Here is a 24493-nt window from a genome sequence, read left to right as displayed (position 1 = left end):
AAAGGGTTTCGTGAATTTTGGCTATCATTTGTAGACCATCTTCCGTCGTTCCAAGGTTGTTCATTGATTAAGGTTTCTGAAGCTGCAGAAGTAACCAACAATCAGCCACGTCCCTGCCCGGGTGATATTGCGGTTCCATAGCTCAGTTGGTTAGAGTGTCATGCTAATAACGTGAATGTCGAGGTCGACCCCCTCTGGAACCACGTCTGTTTTTGCATGGAGTCACCATCTAGACCATTCCTTTAGGGAAGTAAGAATATTGGGTGATGCTTTTTGGGGTAACCGGGAAGTTGCGGTGACCCATCTACTAAATCAACCTTTTTGCAGCTGGATCCGAGGATGCGCGGGATTCTTCAATGAACTGTAGTCCTACCCTCTAGCTATTGCAAACCTTGGAAGTACACTAATTGCTAAAAACCCGTGGGCAAGGCCGACTATATCTTCCCAAGTTCATGACGGGCATCTCTCAACTCTGTTGCGGGAAGTTGAATCAGCACTGGCTCACGGCTTCGAACAGACTTCAGTTGTTCGAATGCATATGCCACCTGAAGAAGAACACCATCCGAGAACAGCTTCGTGGGAAGAGTCGAGGCAAATCTTGGGCTCTGTCAGTTGGAATCACAAACCAATATGGAGGTATGGGGTGTTCTTACGGCATTCCCGGCGCCTGGATGACCAACCCTTGGGCATCTTTGACAGGAGTGTTTCGGGAAAGTATCCTAGTGGAATGGAAATCACAGGGAACCCCATCTTTGCCGCGAGGTCATTTGCGATACCCAGTATGATGGTACGGCGAAAAGATCGACGTTGTACTTCTCCATGGCGCACATAATACCACCTGGTCCCCCAAAGTAACGCTGTTGCCACTGCAGAACCAGAGCTACTTCCAGAGGTTGAGGAGTTTGGATAATAGATACCCAGATTCTGACCGCCCCTTGGGCTCCAGCCGTCAGTGATATCCAAGCCCCTGAAATTGGCTCATTCTGACAGATTGGTTTTACCCAAAATCACGGCCCCGGCTGCTCTGAGTTTGGCGATCACCGAAGACTCGTTCGTGGGCTTTGCTCCAAGTAGAGCATGTGAGCCGGCGGAAACAACTAGCTTCTCGTCTTTTGTTGCTACATTGTCTTTCACGAGAATGGGAATGCCGTGGAGTGGACTGCGATTTATGTCAATCCGAGAAAGGAAAAAGAAAGACTGGCAAAAGACTTACCCCCCTACTTCCTGTCTGAAGTTGTTCCTCATACAGCTTTTTCGCATGCACTACAGCATCTGTATTTATTTGCAACACAAAGCCAGGTGGAAATGTAGAGATCAAGATTCAAGAACGAGTATAAAGTTGCTAAAATCGCACCGCTCATCAAAAGACGCGCGGAATTATGGTATGATGTAGCTTTCATAGGGGGCTCGATCTCATTATCTGAGATTCCAAGGTTGGGCTATGGGATGGTAGTTAAATATCAGTTACCATGAGGCAATTAAGCGTCGAAAAGTCCCTTGAAACAAAGGAATCAGAACGACCTCGCTCATGTGTGCTGGTAGAACTCTTGCATTAGGCTTATTTGGAATGTAGAATGACCAGGATCTTTATATATGTGCAAATGTAAGCTTTTATCCATGTCAAGTGTCGGGTACTTCTACTCTGTACGGGTTACGGAGTAGGCAATGGAAGCGTCCTTCCACCACACTGCCCGTATCATTTTCATTACAAGTTTGATCTGATTCTTGGATGATATTATCATTATATCTGATGGACAGAAACAAAGATTTTCTGGCTTTGGGACGAGTCAAGGCGGGATCTCATCTCTCGAGGGCGGTAGTGGCGTCTATGCAACCAAGTCTCCGCTACACATGGGCAGCACGGTTCTTTGTTCTCGTTGAGATGGGCCCATTGGTTCAGCAAACATATATATTTATTCACAAAACCGAATTTCGAGATTGTGATGCATTTAGGTAGGGATTGCGACCCTTTGGTAGAGAAACTGGGCATTCAGACGCTCTTATTCACGGCAATGAATACGGATCAATGTGATGTGATGTCTACAATGCAAGGTGCTCGAGCTCGAGGCTTCCAAGGATTGGCGTGACCATTGTCAAACACGCGTGACTGGGAATCCCGAATTCACTCAATAGAATTCAAAATCAAAGTGCTTTTCAGCGCTGGATTAAGCGATGAACTCCAGAAATACCAACAATAAAAGCTAAGTTGCACCTCAAAAGACAAGCTGAGGAACAGAGTACAAAGTGAGAGCCAGGTCCACTGATACTCCGTAAAGATATCGCTGATCACTCCACTTGTCATCAGACTGTGTCGTATATTGCCTGTGGTGCGGAGTAGATCAAGCCATCAAGCGTCCGAAGAAAACAAGCCGGCGCTCGGCCGCTTTCACATGTTAAGGGAGCACCTCCGCATTTCAACTTCATTTTCACTTCTCTCCCTCTTTTTTCCCCCTGCCACCATGGAGGTAAGCACCTTAGAGCTATATCAGTCCGAATATACATCTAACTGCTTAGTTCACATCCACCTCGGGAGGCTTCCGCTCTAGGCGTTCATATCCAAGCCTCAACCACGTCTCTCTAGCACCCTTAACCCCACGATTCCCCATCGATGACGACACAGAAGGAGACTATTTCAACCACCACGACAATGACTCCTACCTATCCAGCATCTCAGTCCCCAGCACACCCCCAATCCTCTCCCATTCGCGCAGTAACTCCCGCACCCGCCACCACACCCGCAGCAAAAGCTCAACCCTCGCCCCATTAAGCGACACAAACCTCCAATCCCGCAATTTCGCACCCCCCTCCACCACAGAAAACCAAACAGCATCTCCATAACCCCATCACGAACCCGCCACCCGCCCGACCCAACCCCAAAATCCAAATCAGACGCAGAATGGATGCTCCGCGCCGGCATCGCTCTCGCCTCCTCAACCCGCGAAGAAAAGGGCCAAAGCTGGCTCCACAAGCGCGAAAGCTCAACAAGTCTCGTCTCAGAGCACTTCGATGAACCGCGCCATCACCACCGTACGAAATCAGGCCCGTCGCGTAAGTCTCGCTCTGGCGCTTCGACTCCGTTCCGGTCTCGCGCTGCTAGTAGACGGGGCAGTCGCGTTGGGTTGACTATGACTACGCTGCCGACTACGTCATCGTCTCCGACGGAGAGATTCTCGACAGGAGCCGGTACGGGAGCTAGTAGTCCCGAAGGGCGGGGCCGAGCTCTAGTGCCGGATTTCGTGGACGAGCGGATCCGCGCCGAGATGGCGACGCTGGAAGGCGGTCTCGATGACTCGTATTGGGATGGGTCTGAGTCTGGGTCTGAGAGTTCGTTTGATTCGGATGAGACGCCGGATTTCGATGAGGCGGATCTGCAGCGGTTGACGCGGGAGCGAGGGTTTGGGCTTGGCTCTTGGATTGATCGGCTTGTTGAGTGGACTTTATTTGGGGTCGAGGATTGGCCTACTGCTCCGCCTGCTGGGACTGGGGCGGCTGGGCGCATTGGATCTAATGATACTACTACAACTGTTACATTTGAAGAGCCTGAGGAGTTTGAGAAGGATGTGGATACGCTTTCATTGGTCGAGGAAGTCGACTCGGAGGTGGATGGGGATTCTTCTCATGAGGAGGGTTTATCTGATGGCGGCCCTGAGAAGCCAGGGACACAGGGTGGATGGGAAGATGCAGGTTGGCTGTTCCGCGTTGTTAAGCGAGCATTGGTATGAGTTACGATTTGCATGAGATGGCCTGATTACCAGGCTGTCTGTACATAATAGTCTGTTTTATCTCCTGCTTTATGATTGAATAGCTTAATATCTACAAGAATGTTTTTGAGCATAGGTCTTTGATGCTATTTTCGGACATTGAAGTTGAGGTCCTCGCATCACATAAGGTTGTTCCTAGTAGGTGTTGCCGAAGCTCCCTCGAGCTTGTGTACATCAATTCGGATCGAGATTACCGCCGTGTGGCTGATCACAGGCTCTTGCAGCCCATGTACTAGTGGAGAGCTCCAAGACGTGTGAGAAAACAAGCCTGAGTTCCGCGCGTGAGCGCGGCCAAAAAGACGATCGAAGAGAGCTATCACCACCTTCAGGACCTCTTTTTAACTGTCTTTCTAGCTGTCTTTCTGGCTGTCTTTCTGGCTGCTTTTTGGCTGTCTCTCCAACTAAAAAGTCTTGGCTAAGCCGTGATTACTGAATTAATTATTGGTGATTCTAGGGCCACCAAAAGATGGTCTATATTGTATGACTTAGTTCTCTATCGAGAAAATTATTCGGATTTCAATGCAACAAGCTAACTAGTGTAGGTAAGATTTGGACCCAAGCGCGCACAACACTCGAGATATGTTGTATCAGATGGCAGCATGGACCGCATGCCATGACCAATGTGGAGAAAGCTCTGCTTCTCAGGACTAGGAAAATTGGAATTCCCTGCCAGCTCCTCAAAGATCCGAAGCACAAGGGTAAGACAGTGTCAGAGAGACATCTCTGAGAACACGAAATATGCAGGGGACAGAATGACAGTAACAATATAGAAATTGATGGGCCCCAAAGCGCAAAACAGGGAACAGAAACAGCCAGAAGGACGAAAGGAAAAGGTGTAAAAGACAGAAATGTACGCGAGCCCAAGGCGCCGGTAAGTCAGAACGAGAGTATCAGTTTGGATGAAATACAGGTGAAAAGAAATCGAGCCGAAGCAAGGCAGGGAAGGAATGATTCGGTGTTTGAAGCACATGTACGCAGAGTGACAGAGCAAAAAAAGATCAAGGCAAACGGTACTGATACTTAGTGGTGTTCATTGAAATTGGAGAACAGAATAGATGTAGGAATTTGCAAATCCCGAAATCCCAGCCAAGAGGAAAGAAAAAGAAAAAAGAAAATCGGCGGAGGGAAAAAAAGCTGTTGAGTTGTTCGCCTTGAGTAATATAACGCCATCTGAGACCATGTCGATTCTAAGGTCATGCAGGAGGTATTCGTGATCGTGACATACGTCGAAAATGATGCAGTCGAAGGGGGTATGGACTGCGTCAAGCTCAAGCGTGAGCCGGCATAAAAAATGACGTGAGGCCGGCACGCATGTGTGGAAATTGGTCGTTCATAATGATGTCGGAGTGGGTTGTTTCATCACCAGGGTCCAACCTTAACTGGGGTTCCCAGCCCGTATGTACCGGAGAAGAGCTGGTCCCTGATGGAGCCCATTTCACCGTTGGCCCCGTGGGAAGGCGTATCAGAGCCACCCATCCACCCCAAACTCTGGCCGAGTTCGTTGACGGCTCCCTGAAGTTTACCTCCAGAGGTTTGGTTGTGCTTGGCTAGCTTCTGGTCCCAGCCTCCATATTGCAGCTGGATACCACCACCACGCTTGGCAGCTTCCCGGATCACCAAGACCCAGGCCTTGCACATCTCATCGTAGGCAGAGTCTCGCTCGATGTTGTTCTGTGGCGAGCTCCAGCGAGGCAAGGCGTGTATTATATCGGTCGCACCGTCCAAATAGCTCAAAGAAGTGGATGCTTGGGATTCATTGGGAGGAAGAAAATTGGGGGTGAAGTCGCTCAGGGCATCGAGAAGGTTGGTGAGCGGCTGGCGAACCCGGTTGTAGGCGTAGTCGGAGGCGGTGTTGCTGCCCAACGGGAAGGAGGATTGAAGTGCGGCCTGGTAGTTGCGGAGGACCTGCAAAGTCGAGGATACGTTTGGGCGTGGAGATGTGTGCACAACCTCGTCGGCAAGCTGAGGGTGGCGCTCGCACATAGTGCGAACTACCGAGCGCAAGGCATCAGTGTCGAGAGTCTCCAAGAGGCGAGGTAGAGCTAGCGGTCGGCCAGAGACATTTGGCCGTGAACGCTTGATGTTTCGGTGGTTGTTGGGGAGTTGACGAGGAGTAAAAGCTGGAGAGTTGGTGGGCGAAGCGGACATGCGTCCGTCATGATCGTTGTAATCGTCGTCGGCTTTCCGTTTACGGTTTGAGTACGAAGAGGAGGGTGTAGACACTAGCGGCTTTGGTTAGTTTGAATGCACCAAGAAGAAGATGCCAGCCCAAGATAAGTCAAGTTCTTGGGTGTGGCCATAGAGAGAAAGAAAAAGGGATGTCTTACTCATACAGGAGGGAGAAAAGCGGTTTTCGTAGAAATGAGGAGGAACAGGAGGTGTGGCCACCAGACTGTTCATGATGACAGCTGGATGGCAAATAAAACGTAAGGGAGACTCAAGGACTCAAAACCCCAAAAGAACGAAAGAGCAGAGCAAGTTGAAAGTGAGGTGATGCTCAAAGGGTTGAGGTGGGGAGAGAAAGGTAGAGAGAAGCAGAGAAGCGGTGGAGAAAAAAGTAGGCGTTGCGGGCGGCAACGCACTCCCTCTGCGCAAGTTTCAAACAAAATTAGAGGGTTTTCTGGGGTATGAGGAGTCTGTATGAAAGAAAATCGACTATTTCAGATTTCAATGGAACATTTTCTCTTGTCTCTGCTGGACAAAGGTTAAGAATAGGTTACGGGGGTACTGTTTTCGGGGTTGTTCGATGTACCCGCATCATCATCTACATCATCTACTTCTACTCCGTACTTCGTATTTCCTTGTAACAAGGAACTTTTTTTTGAAAAAAAAATAAAAAAGCACAATTAAATCTTAGCACATCAAATCGATCATTGAACAATATTGCTATCATGACTATGCTTTTGAAAAGGGGGAGGAAAACAAAATGGGGATATCGTATCTACAAATACAAAGACTGGGCAGCAACAATGTCACGGCGAATCTTGGTAAGGGCCTCCTCGAACTTGCTCTCCAAGTCTTCGCTACCCATCACCTTGGCAGCTTGCGCCATCTGCCGCAAACACTCTTCCAGCCGGCGGAAGACACGGATCAAGCTACCTTCGTAGACATCGGTCATTTTGCTAGGAAAGAGTCAGTATAGGAATGGCAGTAGGCGATACGTAAAGGCTTACCAGATATCAGCAAAGGACCGGCCCTGGGTCCATTCGTAAACCACCTCCATCAGCTCCCAGTGGAAACTTTGAACATACTCCTCCTCATTGACAGCCATCTTGGATTCCTGGGACACCTTGGCGATAATGCGGGCTTGGGTCTGGATGGCCTTCAGTGGCTTCGAGAGCTCATCCTTGGCTAGGGGAGTAGCCTCCTTGACCTTCTCTTCAAAAACAAAGCAACTCATCACAGCCGCTACCTGCTCGGATGTCATGTCGTTGAAGAAACCGTTGAACAGAAGCTCGCTGAGCATCAATTCGTCTCCGGTGCTAATCTCACAAGCAACACGGGCCTTCAACTGCACGACCTCGGCGTCGTCAATGAATCCTAGACGGCGAAGCACGCGCATGCGGTTTTTCAGCTCATCGAATAAGAGGATTGAGTTGACATCGTCGATTTCCTTCTTCTTGTTCTTGATTTGAACCCCCATCTCCACTTTCTCCGAATATTGTTCCCACAATTCGGCCAAGCGAGGCGAGTTATGCAGAGGATTGCTCAAGAGACGGGACTCAAGAACCTCGATTTTCTGTGAAAGTTAGAGCTGTGTTTATCAAGTTGGACATTTAGATGCTCTCTTACCCGCAACAATTTCTTGAAACTGTCGTCTTTGATCTTCATTTCTTCCAGAGGGTCCACCTGCGGAACGCCGTCTGGGAATCGTCTTTTTACTTCATTAACTATGCCCATGACACCCTTTTTAGCCTCCGTGGATGTGATATCCTTGGGAAGGTTGAGGCGGATACTGGAAATTTCTCTGATGCAGCCCAATATCATGGGCACGACGGCATGGCGAATTTCGACCCCCTCCCTCGGAGGTTGAATGGTAGGCGGGATGTCCCCGGAGTATTTGGTACCGATGGATGGCCCTTGGGCGAGTGTGAGCAAGACATCGACAATTTGGCTTTGATGATCGGTAAGTTTCTCGGTGTCGTGTTTTGCTTGAACTCGTTTCGTCACGTTCATCACCACACCCCAGCCGTAGTCTGCATCCTTATACGTGATATGAACCAGTCGTCCGGGTAGGAGGAAAGGTAAAGAGTAGTTCGGATGAGAGATAACATATGCGACGTCGTCCGCAAATTCATCAAGTTTCTTCCGTAGGTCGTAGTATTCGCGAATGGTGCCTTCATCAGAGATATTCATGTTGTCACGCTGTTGCTCCAGCTCCGCGAGACTGTTCTCTAGCCCGCCGAGGCTACCCAAGTTTTGGAACTGCTTGAAGCATTGGCGCAGCATAAATTCAGGCGAGATGCCTTCGACACGCATCAAATTGAGAATCATGTTGTAACCAAGATGGAACGCAGAGTTGAGCTTGTCCTGCTCACCGCGAACGATTTCCTTGGCAACTGCAGGGTCCATCTCTTCGCCAATCATCATGATTACGATACCTCGTTCATCGAGACCACGACGACCAGCACGACCAGACATCTGAATGAACTCAGAAGGAGTGACCCAACGCTGACTTTTTCCATCAAATTTGCGAACACTTGTGAACACCACGGTCTTGGCGGGCATGTTAAGACCAATAGAGAAAGTCTCAGTCGCAAACAAAACCTTGATGAGACCCTCTTGGAATAGAATCTCAATAGTTTCCTTCAGAATTGGCAGTAATCCTGAGTGGTGAATACCAACACCACGGCGCAACAGTGGCAACATGTTGATAATTTGCGGCAACTGACGGTCTTCGGGCGACAGCATCTCAATGGCGCTCTCAAAGACCTTGCTGACCATCTCCTTCTCGGAATCATCGTTGAAAGCCATCTTTACCATTTGTAAGGCATTTGCTTCACACTCCCGCTTGCTGAAACTGAAGACGATGACGGGATTGTAGTTCTTGAGCATGATCATTCTCACAATCTTCCAGATATCCGAAGGACCTTTGTTGCCTCCCTTGTTCACCTGTCCGTCCTTTGCCTTGCCCTTGCGCTTAGCGTTGGGGTCAGCCGAATCGGCACCAGCTTTTTCTGCGATAGTGCTCATGGCCTCTTGGAAGTTCTTCTCGCGGAAAGTACCCTTCTCGTCAATAATGAGGTGCATTCCGTCTCCACCAGCGGGGAAAAAGTAATTCTGAAGGGGCGTTGGACGGTAGTTGGTGTAAACGACATGACAAGGTTGGTGGTGCATCTTAACAATCCACTTGGCAAATTCAATGGCGTTCGGGATGGTGGCAGACAAGAAGACATATCGGACCTTATCAGGCAGCAAGATGATAGTCTCTTCCCAAACCACACCACGGTTGGCGTCTCGCATGTAGTGAATTTCGTCAAAAATGACCCACTGAACTTCACGCATGATCTCAGAGCCACGGTACAGCATAGAGCGAAGAATCTCCGTGGTCATGACAAGACAGGTAGCGGTGGGGTTGATCGTCACATCACCAGTCATAAGTCCGACATCGCCGAACTCAGCAGCAAACTCACGGTACTTCTGGTTGCTCAGCGCTTTGATAGGACTGGTGTAAATGACTCGCTGGTTTTGCTTCAGACTTTGCGCGATGGCATATTCTGCTACAACTGTCTTTCCGGCACTAGTGTGGGCAGAAACAAGCACACTTTCGTGTCTCTGGATCGAAGAAACTGCCAACTGCTGGAAGGGATCGAGTGTGAAAGGGTATGTCTTTGCTGGATCCGCTGGGGGCTTGTGCTTGCTGATGTCCACGTAAGGATAATCCGGAGGATATGCGACTTCATGGCGCACTTGGTGAGCCACAACAGTTGGAGCTTCACCATCTTTTGCCAGATCACCGGTTTGTTGGAGCTCAACCTCCTGCTCCGCCTCGAATGAATCGGCAAGTACGGGTTCGGGTTCATCTTCCACACGAAGCCGCTTCGCATCGGGTTGATCTTGGTTCGAGGTCTCCAGGGCGTCAATATCGTTTGAATCCGATTTCGCGGGAGGCGCATCCGTCATTGAGATATCCTCATTCCGTTCAGTCTGGGCGCCATCGGGGTTCTTCACATCGCCATTCACCTGTCGTTTTTTGCTTTTGTCCTTTTTGGGGCGCTTGGGGGGGACGCTCAGACGGTTGGACCGGCCGAGGCTGGTCGTCGAAGACGTCGAAAAGCTCATCCATCTCCGCGGTTGGGGTTGAAAAATCAACCACAGGAAAAGAATGAGCAGGGTAAAGCGAACCGTATCGATCTGCACTTTTTTTGAGAAATTTGAATGTTCCGTATGGGGTAAGCGGTGGGGAGATCTCAGCAGGGAACGCTAAACTCGTTTAAGGAAGTTTCCAGGTCACATGACCAAGATCATCCCATTCCGCACCTCGCGATGTTCGCTTTGGCTTCGTCCGTCCCTTTCCGAACGTCCATTCTCTCCTCTCAGTCCAGCAAGGTCGGTGTCTTTGGTCGCAATTGCTCTTGCCACGACCGCTAATATACCATTCTTCTCACAGATGTACTCCTCCGCTATCCGGGCCCGTATGGCCACCTCCTTCGTTGCCCGTCGTGGTTTCTCCACCACTCGCACCCAGCTCGGCAGCCCCTACCACTACGCTGAGGGTCCCCGTACCAACATCCCCTTCAACCCCCTCACCAAGTTCTTCTTCCTCCGCTACTGGGGATTCATGAGTTAGTCAACCTCAATGGACATTTGCGCCGCGCCATGACTAACTTGGACATCTTAGTTGCCGGATTCGGTGCCCCCTTCGCCATTGCTGGTAAGTCATACCCTACGATCCTTCGAGTCGAATACAATCTAATCGTGTTTCACAGTCTGGCAAACCTGCAAGACCAAATAAATCATCAATTGGTGCCGTGTTTTCCTGCGGCAGACTTTTGGTGATCGGGTCGACCATTTGGTACGGTTTGAAACCGCCGGATATCATGTACAAAGCTAGAGACAATTATTGACATTTGGTTCCTTCAACAACAAGTCCATTGTAGCTGTGTAGAAGGTGGAATTCGTAGACCGAAGGACGTTGAAATATGGATGAAGTCATTGGCTGAGCGGCTGTGGAAAATCAAAAAATCTCTGGGTCAAGCGCGGTTCAGATATCAGTCCTCACTACTCTCGTGTATCGAGGCGGCTTTTCCCCAAAACATACCAGCAAACAATACGCTGTTCTCTGGGGTTGAATCTGCGTTTTATTCCCCCAAATCCGTGCACCTGGTACTCTTGATCGATTGATGGTGGGGTAACAACCGCTGCATAAAAAAAGTTACCCGTTCCTGGAAGATGCGCAACCTCAGAAATGTGCGCCTCACTGAGACGCAGATCGAGGGCGAGCTCCCTTTGACTGCCACGACATGGGATACTTCGTCAGACTCGGTCGTGTGTACCTTTGGTCCCGCTGAGAACAATCCAATCATAGAAGTGCGGCGCAAGCGCCCCGAGGTCATCTCGACAGATCCCCTCTCTCCCGAAGCACTGGAATGCATTGCATCTTGGGATGCTCCGTGTCCTCTGCCAGATCTGGCATGTGACCGTGTACTCTCTCTGCACTTCTTTGCGGACAGTCTGACAACTTGTCTTGTGCTGGAGGGAGGAGATATCGTTGTTGTCCGCGAAGAACCCCTTCCCGACGAGGACAAAATTGAAATCGTTGGCTCGGTTGATGTGGGAATTACAGCCGCAGCATGGTCACCAGATGAGGAGATGCTGGTTCTCACTACCAGAGCTCAGACATTCTTATACATGACCAGAGATTTCGAGAACGTGGCCGATATCACCCTCACTTCTAAGGACATGCAAAGCTCACAGCATGTGTCAGTAGGATGGGGTAAGAAAGAGACTCAGTTCCAAGGAAAGCGAGCCAAGGCTCTTCGGGATCCGACTGTGCCAGAGAAAATCGACCAAGGTATCCTGAGTAGCAACGACGATCGCAGCACTACCATCAGCTGGCGCGGAGATGGCGCTTTTGTTGCAGTCAATAGTATCGAAGCAGATGCCCGCCGCGTCATCAGAGTCTACTCCAGAGAGGGTACTCTAGACAGTGTCAGTGAGCCTGTCGATGGGTTGGAAAGCGCCTTGAGCTGGCGTCCCTCTGGAAGTCTCATCGCAGGAATCCAAAGACTCGAGGACCGAGTCGATGTGGTATTCTTTGAGCGGAATGGACTTCGACATGGCGAGTTCTCCCTTCGCCTAACTGAGGCGGAGATGAATTCTTGGGCTTCCAGCATCCAACTTGCCTGGAATGTCGATTCGACTGTACTTGCCGTCAAGTTCCAAGATCGTGTGCAGCTCTGGACTACGGGTAACTACCATTGGTACTTGAAGCAAGATATTCCGATCTCAATTGATTCAAATTACCCGCTCCCCTACTCCTTCCAATGGCACCAAGAGAAGGCATTGCGATTTGTCGCTGGTTCATCAGGTAAGATGGATTTCCGGTTTACAAAAAAGGAAAGAGAGAAAGAAAAACGCAGGTAACTAACTGGACGCATCAGGTTCGATAATGGATGCGGACTATGTGTTCGACATCACCCACGGATCCACATCCATCCCGGACGATGTCGGTGCTACTGCAGTCATCGATGGAAGTAAGTGATCCTGGAACGCGCGGCTAAGAACAACGCTGATTGCAATTCTCAGAGAACCTCAAATTGACCCCACTGCGTCTCGCTGGTGTGCCACCTCCCATGGCGCACAATGAGTTGGCTTTAGAGTCCAACGCCATTGATGTGGCATTCAGCAAATCGGGAAGCCGAATTGCCGTACTCATGAGTAACAGAGTCTCGATTTATCTCTGGTCGTTGAAGAGTCGACCAGTTCCAATTCCGATCCTCGAGTCAAGCTACCCCTTGTCAGATACCACAGCTACTCGCCCACGACAGATTGCCTTCTTAGGTGACAATGAGGTTTATGTGCTCAAGGACGATGGACCGAGCTCTAGCCATATTGAGCGGACTCACTTAGAAACTCGAGTCACCGAGTCGGTGTATCAAACCGCAGACTCCGAGCAACTGGCTTCAATCTTCGCTGGAATTGGACACCAGGCTCTTTGGCTGTCACACACCCATCAACCAGCCCGGCCTGCAAACTACTCAAGTCTCGAGGCATCACCAGAGGGCGTTGATATCGTCCCCTGGGTGGAGAGTCCCAATGTCGATAGTCATTGGGCTCGTGCTGTCTCTATCTCTGATGAAGAGGTATGATAATTGATCACTCTACAAAGTGAATTAGTCGCTAACTCTTCTAGCGCATCCTCATTACAATGACGAGGACTGGTGGCTTATACGCAAACAAGAGAGTCCTCGCGCGGAACTGCACATCTTTCCTCGTGACTCCGTCTCACCTCTTGTTCACCACTTCCCAGCACCTACTGAAGTTTGTTCATTTGAACCATGTTAATGGTAAGATCAAGAACCAAACATACTCATGAGCAACAATCTTACAATACACGCAGAGATGGAAGTTCCTGATGACACCCCTGAGACCGATGAACGTTGCAGAAGTATCGAACGTGGCTCCAAGTTGGTTTCCGTGATGCCCTCCGTCTTTGCGGTCGTGCTCCAGGCCCCTCGAGGAAACATTGAGACCATCTACCCCCGCGCTTTGGTGTTGGCTGGAATCCGCACATTCATCGACCAGAAGAAATACCGATCTGCATTCCTTGCTTGCCGGAGTCAGATGGTTGATCTCAATATTCTGCATGATTATGCCCCCGAACAGTTCATGGAGAACATCTCCTTATTTGTTGACCAAGTGAAAAAGATTGATTATATTGACGACTTTATTTCACGGCTGTCGTACGTGAACAGCCCCTTCTCAAATCAACGTTTACTAACATATACATAGCGAGGACGATGTATCACAAACATTATACAAAGACACTCTCAAAATCTCTCAAACTGTCTCTGCGGCAGTCGCACAGCCAGATGCTCCAGCCGCTCCCCCTGTGATCAAGCAAGGCAAGAAGGACAGCAAGATCAACAAGATCTGTGATGCCTTCTTGACAGCTCTTCAATCACGCGTTGACACTAACCTGCAGAATCTGATCACGGCGCATGTATGCAAGTCCCCTCCAGACATGGAGGCTGGACTTGCACTCGCAGCAGGATTGAGAAGTATGTATCACAATTCCAATATCAAACCTGTTGGCTAATCAAACAACAGCACAAAACCCTGAGCAAGCTGAAGATGCCATTGAACATATGTGTTTCTTGACTGATGCCCACCGCCTCTACTCTCACGCACTGGGTGTGTATGACCTGGAGTTAACCCTGATGGTTGCGCAGCAGGCCCAGATGGTAAGAAGGTCCCGCAAGGTAGTAAGACGGCATTAACAAAATCTAGGACCCTCGCGAGTATCTGCCATTCTTGCGAAAATTGCAACAGCTGCCTGAACTTCGACGCCAGTTTGAAATTGACAACCATCTCACTCGCTTCACCAAGGCTTTGAACCATCTATATGCTCTCAATGCCCACGAGGAGATCAGGGCATACATCGTCAAGCATGTCTTGTACACGGAAGCTCTGGAGCTTTACAAGTATCAAAGCGAGCAACAACGAGAAGTCACCGAGCTATATGCAGACTATCTCCAAGGTCAATCTAAATACAAGGACGCTGCCATTGGTAAGAGGCCTCACTTCTCCCAATCTCGAGACCTTGCTAATTTTGTACACAGCATACGAGTCTCTTGAGCAATACGACAGTGCCTACAAGTGCTATAACCTAGCGCACAAATGGCGCGAGTCGTTGTACTGTGCCATGCTGGCGTCTCTCCCAGAGGAGGAGCTGGCTGACCACATTGAGGCTCTCATCAACACCCTTGTTGATGAGAACAAGGACTACGTCTCAGCGGCGACGATCTACGCTGATCACTTGAAAGACTATATCACGGCCGCACGACTTCTCTGTCGGGGATCCAAGTTCGCTGATGCCGCTCGCCTTCTCACCCTTCACGGCAAGAAGGACATGGTCGCCGAAATCGTCGATTCAGGTCTCGCGGAAGCAATGGGCAACATGACCGATTTACTTGCCGATTGCAGATCTCAGCTCAATGCCCAAGTTCCCCGATTGCGTGAGCTCCGTCGGCTTCGCGCAGCAGACCCTCTCGCCTTCTTCGGTGGAGATCCTACTGGCGGTGAAGGCGGCGTCGACATCCCCGATAACGTCTCACTAGCCCCCACAAATGCCTCGACTCTTGCTGGCCGTTCCATGTTCACTCGATACACGGGCAACACCGGTAAGACCGGCAAGACAGGAATGTCTCGGCAGACATCCAAGACCCGCCGTCGCGAGGAGCGCAAACGCGCTAGCGGTAAAAAGGGCACTGTTTATGAAGAGGAGTACCTGGTCAACAGTGTCCGACGACTCATTGAGCGGGTCAACTCGAGCATATCAGAGACCGAGACTCTTGTTGATGCTTTGTTGCGTCGTGGCATGCGCGAGCGTGCTGCCGCCGTTGAAAGGGCGCTGCAAGAAGTCCTGACTATGTGTGCCGATAGCCGGGACGAGGTATTTGAAATCCCTCCCCCTAAGGCGAAGACCAGTGAAGAGGAGGAAGATGAGAATGCCGATGCTGGCCCATCTACCACTGCAGGAGCAAATGTTTTGGCAGAAAGCCTTGCTATCGTTGAGGGTGGGGGTGCTGCTCGCGTCAAAGAGATCCCTGCTGTCAAAGAGATGAGAAAGTCTTCTTTGCTTGCCTGAGGAGATTGGCGATTCTGTATCTGCATTCATATATCCAAAAAAATCATGATTATCATTCTTAGAAATATGGAGCTGTGTCTTTTATATCTATTGCCTTCCATAGCTGATCCCTACCATGGGGGGCTATTACGAGACACCCCATAGTGCTCACCTAGGCAGTTTCGAGGCCGCAACCTTGGAATCTTCTTTCCAACCCCGGGGCCTTGGAAGGTTAATCGGATCCATAGATTGCCCTGGTGCATGTCCGACAAAATTTGTTTGGTAAGTGCAAAGTACCGTCACACTGCCGATCGGGCAGTACATAATGGTCAGTATTTCCACTCAAGATGATTAGTCTCCTTGTACAGCACACTTTATTCTGGCTCATTGTTTCCAAGATTCAATCTCACGTGTACCACCCGGGCATGTTCGAATTTAGGTTACCTCTAGGGCTATTACTTCGTCTCTTTTAGGAAACTTAATTCGCGTAGTATCAAAATCAGTGGGAATGTCCTGCCAAGACGAAAGTATACCATGTCCATCAAATTGAGTGATACACTGGATTCTGCCACTGTCACTCTGACACAATGATGTTACATGGAGCTGTTGTGCTCTTGAGAATATCAAGTCAACAGGTACGGAGTAGACTGTTCAAAATCAGGATATAAGAAATCGCCGTGGCCGCGATTAGACTCATAGGAAAGGACTGAGAGAACACCATCACAAATAACCAATATATTGGAAGGTGAGTGACTCGATTGGGTATAGTTAGCCCTGTTGACAATTCCAAGCCCCTCAATATACTAGTTACTCAGACCATGCATCTCCGCATTGTGCCCTATGCCATCCTCCTAGGCACGAGCGTTCTCTCGGCAGCCCAGGTGCAAGCCCCAGAAGTGTCTCGTAGGGCCATCAAATGTGCTTGCAGCGGCATCGCTGGCAACACTCGTTCAGCGTGTCGCTCTAGTGGGGGCGACTTCAACGAGGGCGGCTGCGGATTCTCGGGCTGCTGTCTGTATGCAGGCAATGAGCAAACCAACTTCATTGAGTTCTGTCAGGCACTGGGATTCGGATTCAGGCGCTGTGACGATTGCCATGCATGTTGAGAACGCCTAGTAAAACCTGCATATGCCGGGAGCAGCTTTCGGACATCAACCATGACCAGGTGTACTTTGTTGGTTCTCATGGCAGCAAGGAGCTTGTACGTCGTGCTATCTGTGAACCGTGTATGTTGAATGGAATAAGTCTATTATTGAATCGCGCTGCGATGGTATGATTATGTTCTAATAAAGTTCCGAAAATGAAGATACAGCGAAGATAATATCGGCATCAAATATTGCAAGCCCGGAATCCCAAGTCTGGCCCATGCACAAGGCACGGTGGGGTATCTGTCAGGCCGTGGAACGTTTCACGGTCACCCAGGATAGATACACCAATGGCCCATCTAAATGTTCTTAGAGGGTGCTGAGAATCTCACCTGTCTCGCTGACAAGGTGGTCCTCGACCGAGACAGGGCCCTCGCCCACACCGGTCAGAATAACACGACTAACGCCGTCCTTCAGGACCTCAACTGCGCGGGGGTCGATCTTATCAAGAGCGACACCTGGAGCTGTGATTCCGGCAAGTCTCTCGTAGAAAACACCGTCCCAGCCCTCAGAGTTGGAGCCAAGAATGGCCTTAACGGTACCAGCAACGAGCTCAGAGTCCTTTTCTTCGTAGTAGATGACAGCATTGGGGCCAGCATCGAAGGTGTAGGCAGCGACAGTGCGGCCAACGGCATTGTTAATATCGTGCACGAGGCGGACAGCAGCACGAGAGACATCATTCATGTAGAAGATAGGAGGCCAGGAGTCGAGGCAAGTAGCGTGGAAGGTGTTGGAGTCACGCATAGTAATCTCGGCGAAGTCGTGGAAGTTGCGGGCCTGGATAGCAGTCTCGATAGCAGTCATACGACCAGGGACAACATTCTGGGCACGCTCGGCGAAAAGGGCCGAGGTGGCCACGGTAGTCTGCATACCCTCGGTGCTAGGGACATCCTTCTTTTCAGCACTGACGACGAGAACAAGAGCCCGCATCTCAGGCCAGTGAGACGCAGGAGCAACTTCCTCAGCCAAGCTGTCGCTGCCATCGGCAAGCTCGCCCGTGCGCCAGGCGACGTATCCGCCCATGAGGGAACGGCATGCAGATCCGGAGCCCTGGCGGGCGATGCGACTCAACTCCTTGGGAGATTGAGGCAGCTGGTAAAGGTCGGCAACGGCACGGACCAGGGCAGCGAATCCGGCAGCGGAACTGGCTAGACCCGCAGCGGTGGGGAAGTTGTTCTCGGAGACAATTCGGAGAGGGTGGGCAGAGAGCTTGGGGAGCGAAGAGTCGGCATCTTCAAGAGCCTTACGGAGAGAACGAAGGTTGGAGATACAAGCGAGGGTACGCTTGGAAGACTGAATGTCCTGAGGCTTGCCGTTCAAGTTCAGGGTGTCCGCAGTGGGATACTCAGCAGAGCAGGAGGCAGTGGTCAAGGTGCGGAGAGAGCGTTGAGAAAGAGTGACCGAAAGAGATGAGTTGGTCGGGAGGTTAAGAGTGGTATCACGCTTTCCCCAGTATCTAAAGAAAGTCTGTCAGCATAGAGGGTCTTCAGGCATCTCGGTGATGAGGGGCATTCCAAGGTGGTGAGTTTCACTTACTTGATAACGGCAATGTTAACGGGGGCCGTGGTTGTGGCCCGGTAAACAGACTGGTCAGATGCAGATGCCATATTTGCTTCAAATCAGACAAATAATTTATTTTCTCAAATATTCCCAGACGACAATGCAGCGCAAAGGGGGAGGATTGTTTGGGGTCCAGCACTAATATTGTTTGCAGGCGGTGAGGGCAAAAGTCTAGTGTTGATGCGCCGATCACTCTCCTCCAGTCATTGACCCCCAATTATTCAACGATGGGAGCAGCAGCAAGTACACCCTCTGCACCTCCTGCAGAGCAACCTGCAGCAACATGTCCAGTTGATCATAAGACCCGCGAGGTCTGGCTGCAACAGAATGGCAAGGCGCCTCACCCTCCGAACTCCGATGCACCCGATCAGCCATCTGCGAAGTCGCAACGCCCATTATCAACGGATCGCGAAGTGAGCACTATCCCTCGAGCCGGTGATTTTAGCTCAGGGAGTGCCTGCCCTGAAGCCAACAAGGGCGGCCAATCCCCATACGCCGCATCGCATGGCACCCCGTCCAACGCCGAATCCGAAACTGGCCGCGACGAAGCCAGCGGAAACTGGATATATCCCTCAGAAAAGCAATTCTTCGAGGCTCTCATGCGCAAGGGTAACACGCCCGGCTCTACCGAAACCGCCACCGAACTCGCGACATCAGTGGCCTCCATCATCCCGATCCACAACGCCGTCAATGAGCGCGCATGGGATCAAATCCTCGACTGGGAGAAGAAGGGTCCTTCTTCAGATCCCGGAAGCAAGAAATGTGGAGGTCCCAAACTATACTCCTTCCGCGGGCTCGGTGTCGATCCACAATACCTGAGTCCTCGTGCGCGAATCAATGGATGGCTCGGCTACCAGCACCCATTCGATCGACATGACTGGGTTGTAGAGCGCTGTGGAGGCGAGAGAGTTGAATATGTTATTGATTTCTATCAAGGAAAGCCATCAGGCAATGGCACCTCCGGCCTGGCCGCTACTGCTGGCACTGGAAAACTCAGCTTCTTCCTCGACGTGAGGCCCAAGCTGAACTCTTATGAGGGCTGGAGACTGAGATTCAACCGATTTACGGGCCTGTGAGCCTCTCGGGACATTGGCTCTGGGGCACACATACTTTTCAACTGCACATAAAAGGCGACAACGGAGCATGGCCAGGAATTTGGGGCCCATTTGGATGTATTTTGCATGTACAACACGTTTATTCTGTACAACATAGAACCAGAGGATTGAGAGATAGCGATGAATTAATATTCTCCGTTCCATATACAGTCAAGGTTGCTAGGCGAATGCGAAAGAAGCAGAAGGCTGGAATAAAGCAGAAAGGTGGGATGCTTTAGTGATAAAGTGAAATCTTGCAAGGGGGATATCGTGCGCATACATGACATGAAAAGAGACAAAAACCGTGGTAGACACGAGGAAAGACAACAGGAGGTGGCTGGGGGAACATCTATCCAAGCACGATTGCAAGCACGATAATAGCGAGAATCACGGCGAGAATCACGAAGAGGCAGCATGCTCTGTTTCTTGCGTTCTTCTGATATCGGCTGGCGCTGCGGAGCTCGACATTTGCACCCCGTGTGTCCTGAGTGACGTTCTCAACGTTCTCACTAATGATATCCAACTGCCCTCCCTGTTCTGTAACGATGTGCGCAACATCTCGGAAGAGCTCGTTCAACTCCCCGACGCTTTGCTCGATGTTTCGGATCTCCGTCTCGCGCTCAATAATCAACGACTCTTGGAAGTCTACTTCGCCTTGGTTGGCCATGCGATGCTGCTCTTCTAGCTGTTGCTCTTGCAGTAGGAGATCATTGTCTGAAGTTGGTTGTTCGCCGTCTTCAATTGCTGTACGTGCGGCGACTGCCGAGGCACGTTGCTTCTCAAGCGCGCGGCGCTGAATTGTTTGGAACTCGTCCAAGGTGTTTCTGAACTCGTTCGAGATTTTCTGCTGAGTCCATTTCTGAGAGGGCTGGGACAAGAAGATGACAGTAAGCAATTTGTTCGTTCAAAGAATTGTCAGATATAGCATACGTTGACGTCCTCCCAGGTCTGGAGTTGCTTGATTCCTTCGCCTACATCCCGAAACCCTGTCCGAGTCTCTTCAAGGTAATTATGGACTCGCTCGCGCACACGCTCGGTATCTCGCTTGGTGCCAAGAAGGCCAATTTGGTTGGATAGACGGGTGATGTTCGCAGTCAATTCAAACAACTGGTCTGAAAGCTGTACGGCCAGACGGTCAAAGTCCGGATCGTCGCGGTAATGCGGGTCTTCATCCCTGCGCATAGTGGTAGGCTGGGCCTCCAGTGAGTCGAGGCGGTCATAAGACATTTTGCATGTATTAAATGAGCAACAAGTGAGTGAGTGCTCAAGCAGAATCAAAAGTAGAGTCAACAAGAGCGGAGTTATCTGCAGGTCCCTGGTGCCTTCGATGACCAGGCAGGTGATTGGACTGCAGACCGCCCTCACATGACGTTATCTGACTTGGCGCTAGCTCTGATTTGGACTAGTGTTGGTGGCTGGAAGACAAATGCGCCACTTCTGTCACGTGAACTAATGTGGCTGGTGTGTTTTGATGCCTCAAAATATTCCTGGGTGGACCTAGCTGTCGACTGATTCTGTCCGACAAAGCCCACCACCACCTGCTGTCAGCCGTGACCCTTCCTCGACATAGTCGCTGGCTTGCCAATCCTATTCTTCAGCTTGCGAAGCTTTCGTTAGAACGGTCATTCTGATCATGCGCTAATATTTGACCGAACCGTCTTCATTCCTCACGAGCGCATCCCACTCTCAAGCTTGCATTATGGCTGCTCCTCAGACTCGGCCGTACAGGCGAATCCTGACCTCGGCCTTACACCGCAGATTTGTACATGCGTCTGCACTTTCACTACTGGTTTGCTATATTATTGCGATTGCGATCGGGGAGAAATCATCCTGTGAGTATCTTACAGCATCATCCGACTGAACCTCGACGATCAGTCGTTTGCCCCCACCCATGAGTTGCAAACGCATGAGCAATTCGAGCACCCATTCTTACCATATCTTAGTCTTCTGGTCATGGTTCCCAATTGGTAGCTGCGGTGTTCGGACCGCCCTGCTTTACATCTCGTCCCTCACCATCTTCGTCCTTCGCGTCGGCCAAATGCATATCGGTCCGAGAACCGCTGGATCCTCCTTCCAAGTCTTCAGGTCTTTCTCTATATTCCAGATCGTACAAACTTTTGGCTGGTACATTTTCTCGGCTTGGTGGTTCACCCTGATTTACGTTTGGTCGTCATCGCCTGATGCCAATCTGCAGCTGGTCAAACTTGGCAGACCACACGAACGCCCGACCTTGAATGAACGACCCATTTACCTCCACTCCTTCCATATCTTCCTTGCGTGCGTGCAGGCAGTATTCCACCTATACCACGACTACGACCGTGTTCCCGTCCCCATTGCCGAGCAGAGCTCAAAGAAGAACGATGAGCGCACGCATCCAGTGCAACCGACCTCTAAATATCTTCAGGCAGCTCTACCTCAACAATTGGCAGATGGAGCTGTACGTGCCATCACTGTCGCAGGAGCGACGCTCTTGGTGTACCCCATCTTCTTCAGACAGGCCGCTTGGGGCTGGTCTTTGTACATGGCCAAATTGTTTTGGAGCTTCCAAAGATCGGCAGCCGAGCCCCAAAGCTTTATTCCTACCATTTTCCCCTACTTCTTCTTCCGAACCTTGCTTCCTGGCCTCCTGCTAGTCCTTTGCTGGCAAAGCTCCAACCTCTTTTACTCCGTTTTCATTGGCAAGGAGCCATTGAAACGGGGTCAGCCGCTCACAACAGATGCCAAGGACCCCAACGGCAGCCTCCTCAATGGACTTAAGGCCAAGAAGGAGGTGGTGAAGACTTTCGCTCTCTGGGAACTTGGATTGATCAGTCAGCGCGTTCCTGATCGCCGCAAGACAATCTTCAACGAAATCGATCGCGAGGGTGGATCTGCGTGGTCACAGGTCCTTGCTTCTACCACCGAGATTATCCAGGCTGTCAACATCCGCATTGAAGAGAGCAAGAACCCTGCCCCAGCTGCGAAGCCAGTTATGCAGGCCGAGAAGTCGGAACCTGTTCTCCACAATCTTCCGCGCCTGACAGACCCGATTAAAGATGACAATATTTTTACCACTGCGCCAAAGGCTACGTCTCGTCAGGACCGCTTTGGCGATGCATTCAGCTCAACGGCCAAGTCCTTCGGTCAGTCAGAGGACTGGACACCGACTGCACGAGCCAGGGTCCGTGATGTATTTGATCGTGCATCTTCAGCCGTGCTTAGCCCCGAGCAAAAGCAGAAATATCTTGCCTCTACCCAGAAGTTCAAGCTCCTGACCGGAGGCCCATCCACGACCTACAAACCAGAGGATGTAAACCCTGTTCTGGTCCAGTTCCTCCGCTCGCCCATTGGCCAACCTTTCCGACAGACATACTCTCAGCGTTTGTCTTCCATCGTATTTGGAACTCCCGAATCCTCCTTGTGTTCGATAGTGGATGCTGTGGAGTGTTTGACTCGCCTACTTGTTGCTAGTTTGGCAGAGGACCCGTACGGCAAAGTCCAGGCCGATGTTCCCGCTGCGGTGCGACTGTTCACCCAAACCATTCTTTCTCTGGATGCATTCGCTCACCAGGGTGGTTTGGACGCGCACTGGACCGATGTCAACTTCCCACCATCCAGCAACCCCCAGGCACAAGAAGATGCCCGCCGGGTACCAGAAGTCGAGATTCTTCTCACTACACTTCGTAGCAGTCTCAATGATCTGCTGACAGCCTTTAAGCCGTATCTGCGGGACATTGGCGTGGCGGGTAAAGATTTGAGACTAGCGAGAGAAGCGGCAGGTATTGAAGCAGAGGAGCCCTCATCATGATTTTTCACTTCAATCGCCCTAATGCTCGTTATATTTTATGATCTTCGATACTTCTTTCTTATTGTTATTGGTAGTTGCTATCGAGGTTGGCCTCGGTGGACATATGCATGGTTAGGCGTTCTGTTCTGTGTTAGGTGTCAGGTACTGGCTGGAAAGCCAATGTCAGATCTAGTGAAGCAAATACCTTTTTTTCCCTCAAAAGATCCTACCTATCGAAAGGTTCCAAGGTTGCGTAATATGTGAAGCACTACAAGTATGGATCACATGACGCCTATTTTGCTAGCACCTACTCCGCACCCCATTTACACCCACCCGCGACTATACCAAATCCACCGCTGCTATCGACGGCAATACAAGTTTGGACCGACCTGGGCTTCATTGTGTTTCATTATGTCGTTAACCAATGTCTACCACGTGCGCCGTGTCGCAGAGACCTCCGCTAAAGCATGCATGATCTGCTACAAACCATCAACCACTGTGATGATCACTCCAGACAACAAGGTATGGAGTACCACATTCCATTAATCGGAAAATGAGCATATTGAGCTGCGATTTTCTCTGGATTTCTCGTTCAAGGTAGATCAAATTGCTAAGGTGCTCTCAGGACTTCTTCTATGTGTGCCCCGCACATCTTCAAGATCGGCACTTCTGCTCTCCTATCATCGACACAGAGGGTCAAGCAAAACGTCTCAAAGATGCTGCAATGGCCGAAGAGATAGAAAAGGTCAAGAAGGAGTATGAAGAGAAACAGCGTCGCAAGAAGGAGCGGAAGGCCTCGAGCAAGGATGAAGACGAGAAAGATAAGGATAAAGACGACTCTAAAGATAAAGGTAAAGATACTTCCGAGACAAGTAACAAAGATGAGAAGGAGAGAGATGAGAAAGTAAGTATTTTCATTCTTTTCATCAGAATTCATGTGATGGATTGGCTGACTCGTCAGATTGCATCTATTCAAAAGGGAAGTGGCACAGAGACGAAACCGGATGACTCTCCTCGAGTCTTTTCTTTGCACAAGTATGTACTGACCCATGCTTGTGAATCTTGTCACCTAAACATTGAACAGGAACTTTTATCAAATGCGGATCGAACGACTACGCAGCATCGAAATGGCGAAACGAAACCAGGAAAGGATGAAGAACCCTTCACTGTTTCCCTCTGTGCCAACTGGAAACCCATAGACGCCTGCGTCTCTCTTTCGTGTGGTCCTTGTCTCCATGGATCAATTTTATCCAACCGACCAGTCTATTCCTGTGCCAACATGGGGCACTTGAGCCCTACGCACACTAGCAGGCAGGCTCACGCCATGAAGAAATGACACAACAATTATGTATGCTCCTTCAACCACTAACAATGTG

The 24493-nt window shown here is 50.3% G+C and overlaps 12 protein-coding genes across 12 annotated transcripts; 8 read left to right on the top strand and 4 right to left on the bottom strand.

The window, feature by feature from the left end:
• Positions 1-2459: 2459 nt before the first annotated feature.
• Positions 2460-2838, top strand: N7506_009131 (uncharacterized protein; the record flags this gene model as incomplete). The annotated part of the gene is made up of 2 exons (XM_056958424.1): positions 2460-2465; positions 2515-2838. The coding sequence occupies 2 exons, from the start codon at positions 2460-2462 to the stop codon at positions 2836-2838; spliced, it is 330 nt and encodes a 109-aa protein (XP_056807814.1).
• Positions 2839-2900: 62 nt separating this feature from the next.
• N7506_009130 (DUF3984 domain-containing protein) lies at positions 2901-3722 on the top strand (the record flags this gene model as incomplete). Its single annotated transcript, XM_056958423.1, has 1 exon — positions 2901-3722. One exon carries the CDS (start codon positions 2901-2903, stop codon positions 3720-3722), a length of 822 nt encoding a protein of 273 aa, XP_056807813.1.
• A 1398-nt stretch (positions 3723-5120) lies between these two features.
• On the bottom strand, positions 5121-6161 carry N7506_009129 (cut8/STS1 family protein; the record flags this gene model as incomplete). Its single annotated transcript, XM_056958422.1, has 2 exons — positions 5121-5983; positions 6089-6161. The coding sequence occupies 2 exons, from the start codon at positions 6159-6161 to the stop codon at positions 5121-5123; spliced, it is 936 nt and encodes a 311-aa protein (XP_056807812.1).
• A 541-nt stretch (positions 6162-6702) lies between these two features.
• On the bottom strand, positions 6703-10043 carry N7506_009128 (ATP-dependent RNA helicase MTR4; the record flags this gene model as incomplete). The annotated part of the gene is made up of 3 exons (XM_056958421.1): positions 6703-6883; positions 6935-7500; positions 7554-10043. The coding sequence occupies 3 exons, from the start codon at positions 10041-10043 to the stop codon at positions 6703-6705; spliced, it is 3237 nt and encodes a 1078-aa protein (XP_056807811.1).
• A 204-nt stretch (positions 10044-10247) lies between these two features.
• Positions 10248-10716, top strand: N7506_009127 (cytochrome c oxidase VIIc family protein; the record flags this gene model as incomplete). The annotated part of the gene is made up of 4 exons (XM_056958420.1): positions 10248-10310; positions 10372-10546; positions 10603-10635; positions 10691-10716. 4 exons carry the CDS (start codon positions 10248-10250, stop codon positions 10714-10716), a joined length of 297 nt encoding a protein of 98 aa, XP_056807810.1.
• A 437-nt stretch (positions 10717-11153) lies between these two features.
• On the top strand, positions 11154-15573 carry N7506_009126 (Elongator subunit IKI3; the record flags this gene model as incomplete). The annotated part of the gene is made up of 9 exons (XM_056958419.1): positions 11154-12291; positions 12365-12457; positions 12510-13066; positions 13117-13270; positions 13324-13666; positions 13716-13984; positions 14034-14167; positions 14214-14493; positions 14546-15573. 9 exons carry the CDS (start codon positions 11154-11156, stop codon positions 15571-15573), a joined length of 3996 nt encoding a protein of 1331 aa, XP_056807809.1.
• Positions 15574-16370: 797 nt separating this feature from the next.
• N7506_009125 (uncharacterized protein) lies at positions 16371-16658 on the top strand (the record flags this gene model as incomplete). Its single annotated transcript, XM_056958418.1, has 1 exon — positions 16371-16658. One exon carries the CDS (start codon positions 16371-16373, stop codon positions 16656-16658), a length of 288 nt encoding a protein of 95 aa, XP_056807808.1.
• A 348-nt stretch (positions 16659-17006) lies between these two features.
• Positions 17007-18304, bottom strand: mvd1 (diphosphomevalonate decarboxylase MVD1; the record flags this gene model as incomplete). The annotated part of the gene is made up of 2 exons (XM_056958417.1): positions 17007-18153; positions 18234-18304. 2 exons carry the CDS (start codon positions 18302-18304, stop codon positions 17007-17009), a joined length of 1218 nt encoding a protein of 405 aa, XP_056807807.1.
• Positions 18305-18484: 180 nt separating this feature from the next.
• N7506_009123 (cytochrome c1 heme lyase CYT2) lies at positions 18485-19333 on the top strand (the record flags this gene model as incomplete). The annotated part of the gene is made up of 1 exon (XM_056958416.1): positions 18485-19333. One exon carries the CDS (start codon positions 18485-18487, stop codon positions 19331-19333), a length of 849 nt encoding a protein of 282 aa, XP_056807806.1.
• Positions 19334-19700: 367 nt separating this feature from the next.
• N7506_009122 (SNAP receptor PEP12) lies at positions 19701-20578 on the bottom strand (the record flags this gene model as incomplete). The annotated part of the gene is made up of 2 exons (XM_056958415.1): positions 19701-20219; positions 20282-20578. The coding sequence occupies 2 exons, from the start codon at positions 20576-20578 to the stop codon at positions 19701-19703; spliced, it is 816 nt and encodes a 271-aa protein (XP_056807805.1).
• Positions 20579-21257: 679 nt separating this feature from the next.
• N7506_009121 (nucleoporin NDC1) lies at positions 21258-23138 on the top strand (the record flags this gene model as incomplete). Its single annotated transcript, XM_056958414.1, has 1 exon — positions 21258-23138. One exon carries the CDS (start codon positions 21258-21260, stop codon positions 23136-23138), a length of 1881 nt encoding a protein of 626 aa, XP_056807804.1.
• A 390-nt stretch (positions 23139-23528) lies between these two features.
• N7506_009120 (AAA-ATPase Vps4-associated 1 family protein) lies at positions 23529-24316 on the top strand (the record flags this gene model as incomplete). Its single annotated transcript, XM_056958413.1, has 4 exons — positions 23529-23639; positions 23743-24021; positions 24079-24152; positions 24202-24316. The coding sequence occupies 4 exons, from the start codon at positions 23529-23531 to the stop codon at positions 24314-24316; spliced, it is 579 nt and encodes a 192-aa protein (XP_056807803.1).
• Positions 24317-24493: the final 177 nt, after the last annotated feature.

Source organism: Penicillium brevicompactum (assembly GCF_028827555.1).
Source record: "Penicillium brevicompactum strain IBT 35665 chromosome Unknown utg000006l_segment0_segment0, whole genome shotgun sequence".
In the NCBI taxonomy this organism is placed as follows: domain Eukaryota; kingdom Fungi; phylum Ascomycota; class Eurotiomycetes; order Eurotiales; family Aspergillaceae; genus Penicillium; species Penicillium brevicompactum.
This window is presented reverse-complemented; position numbering and strand designations above follow the sequence as displayed.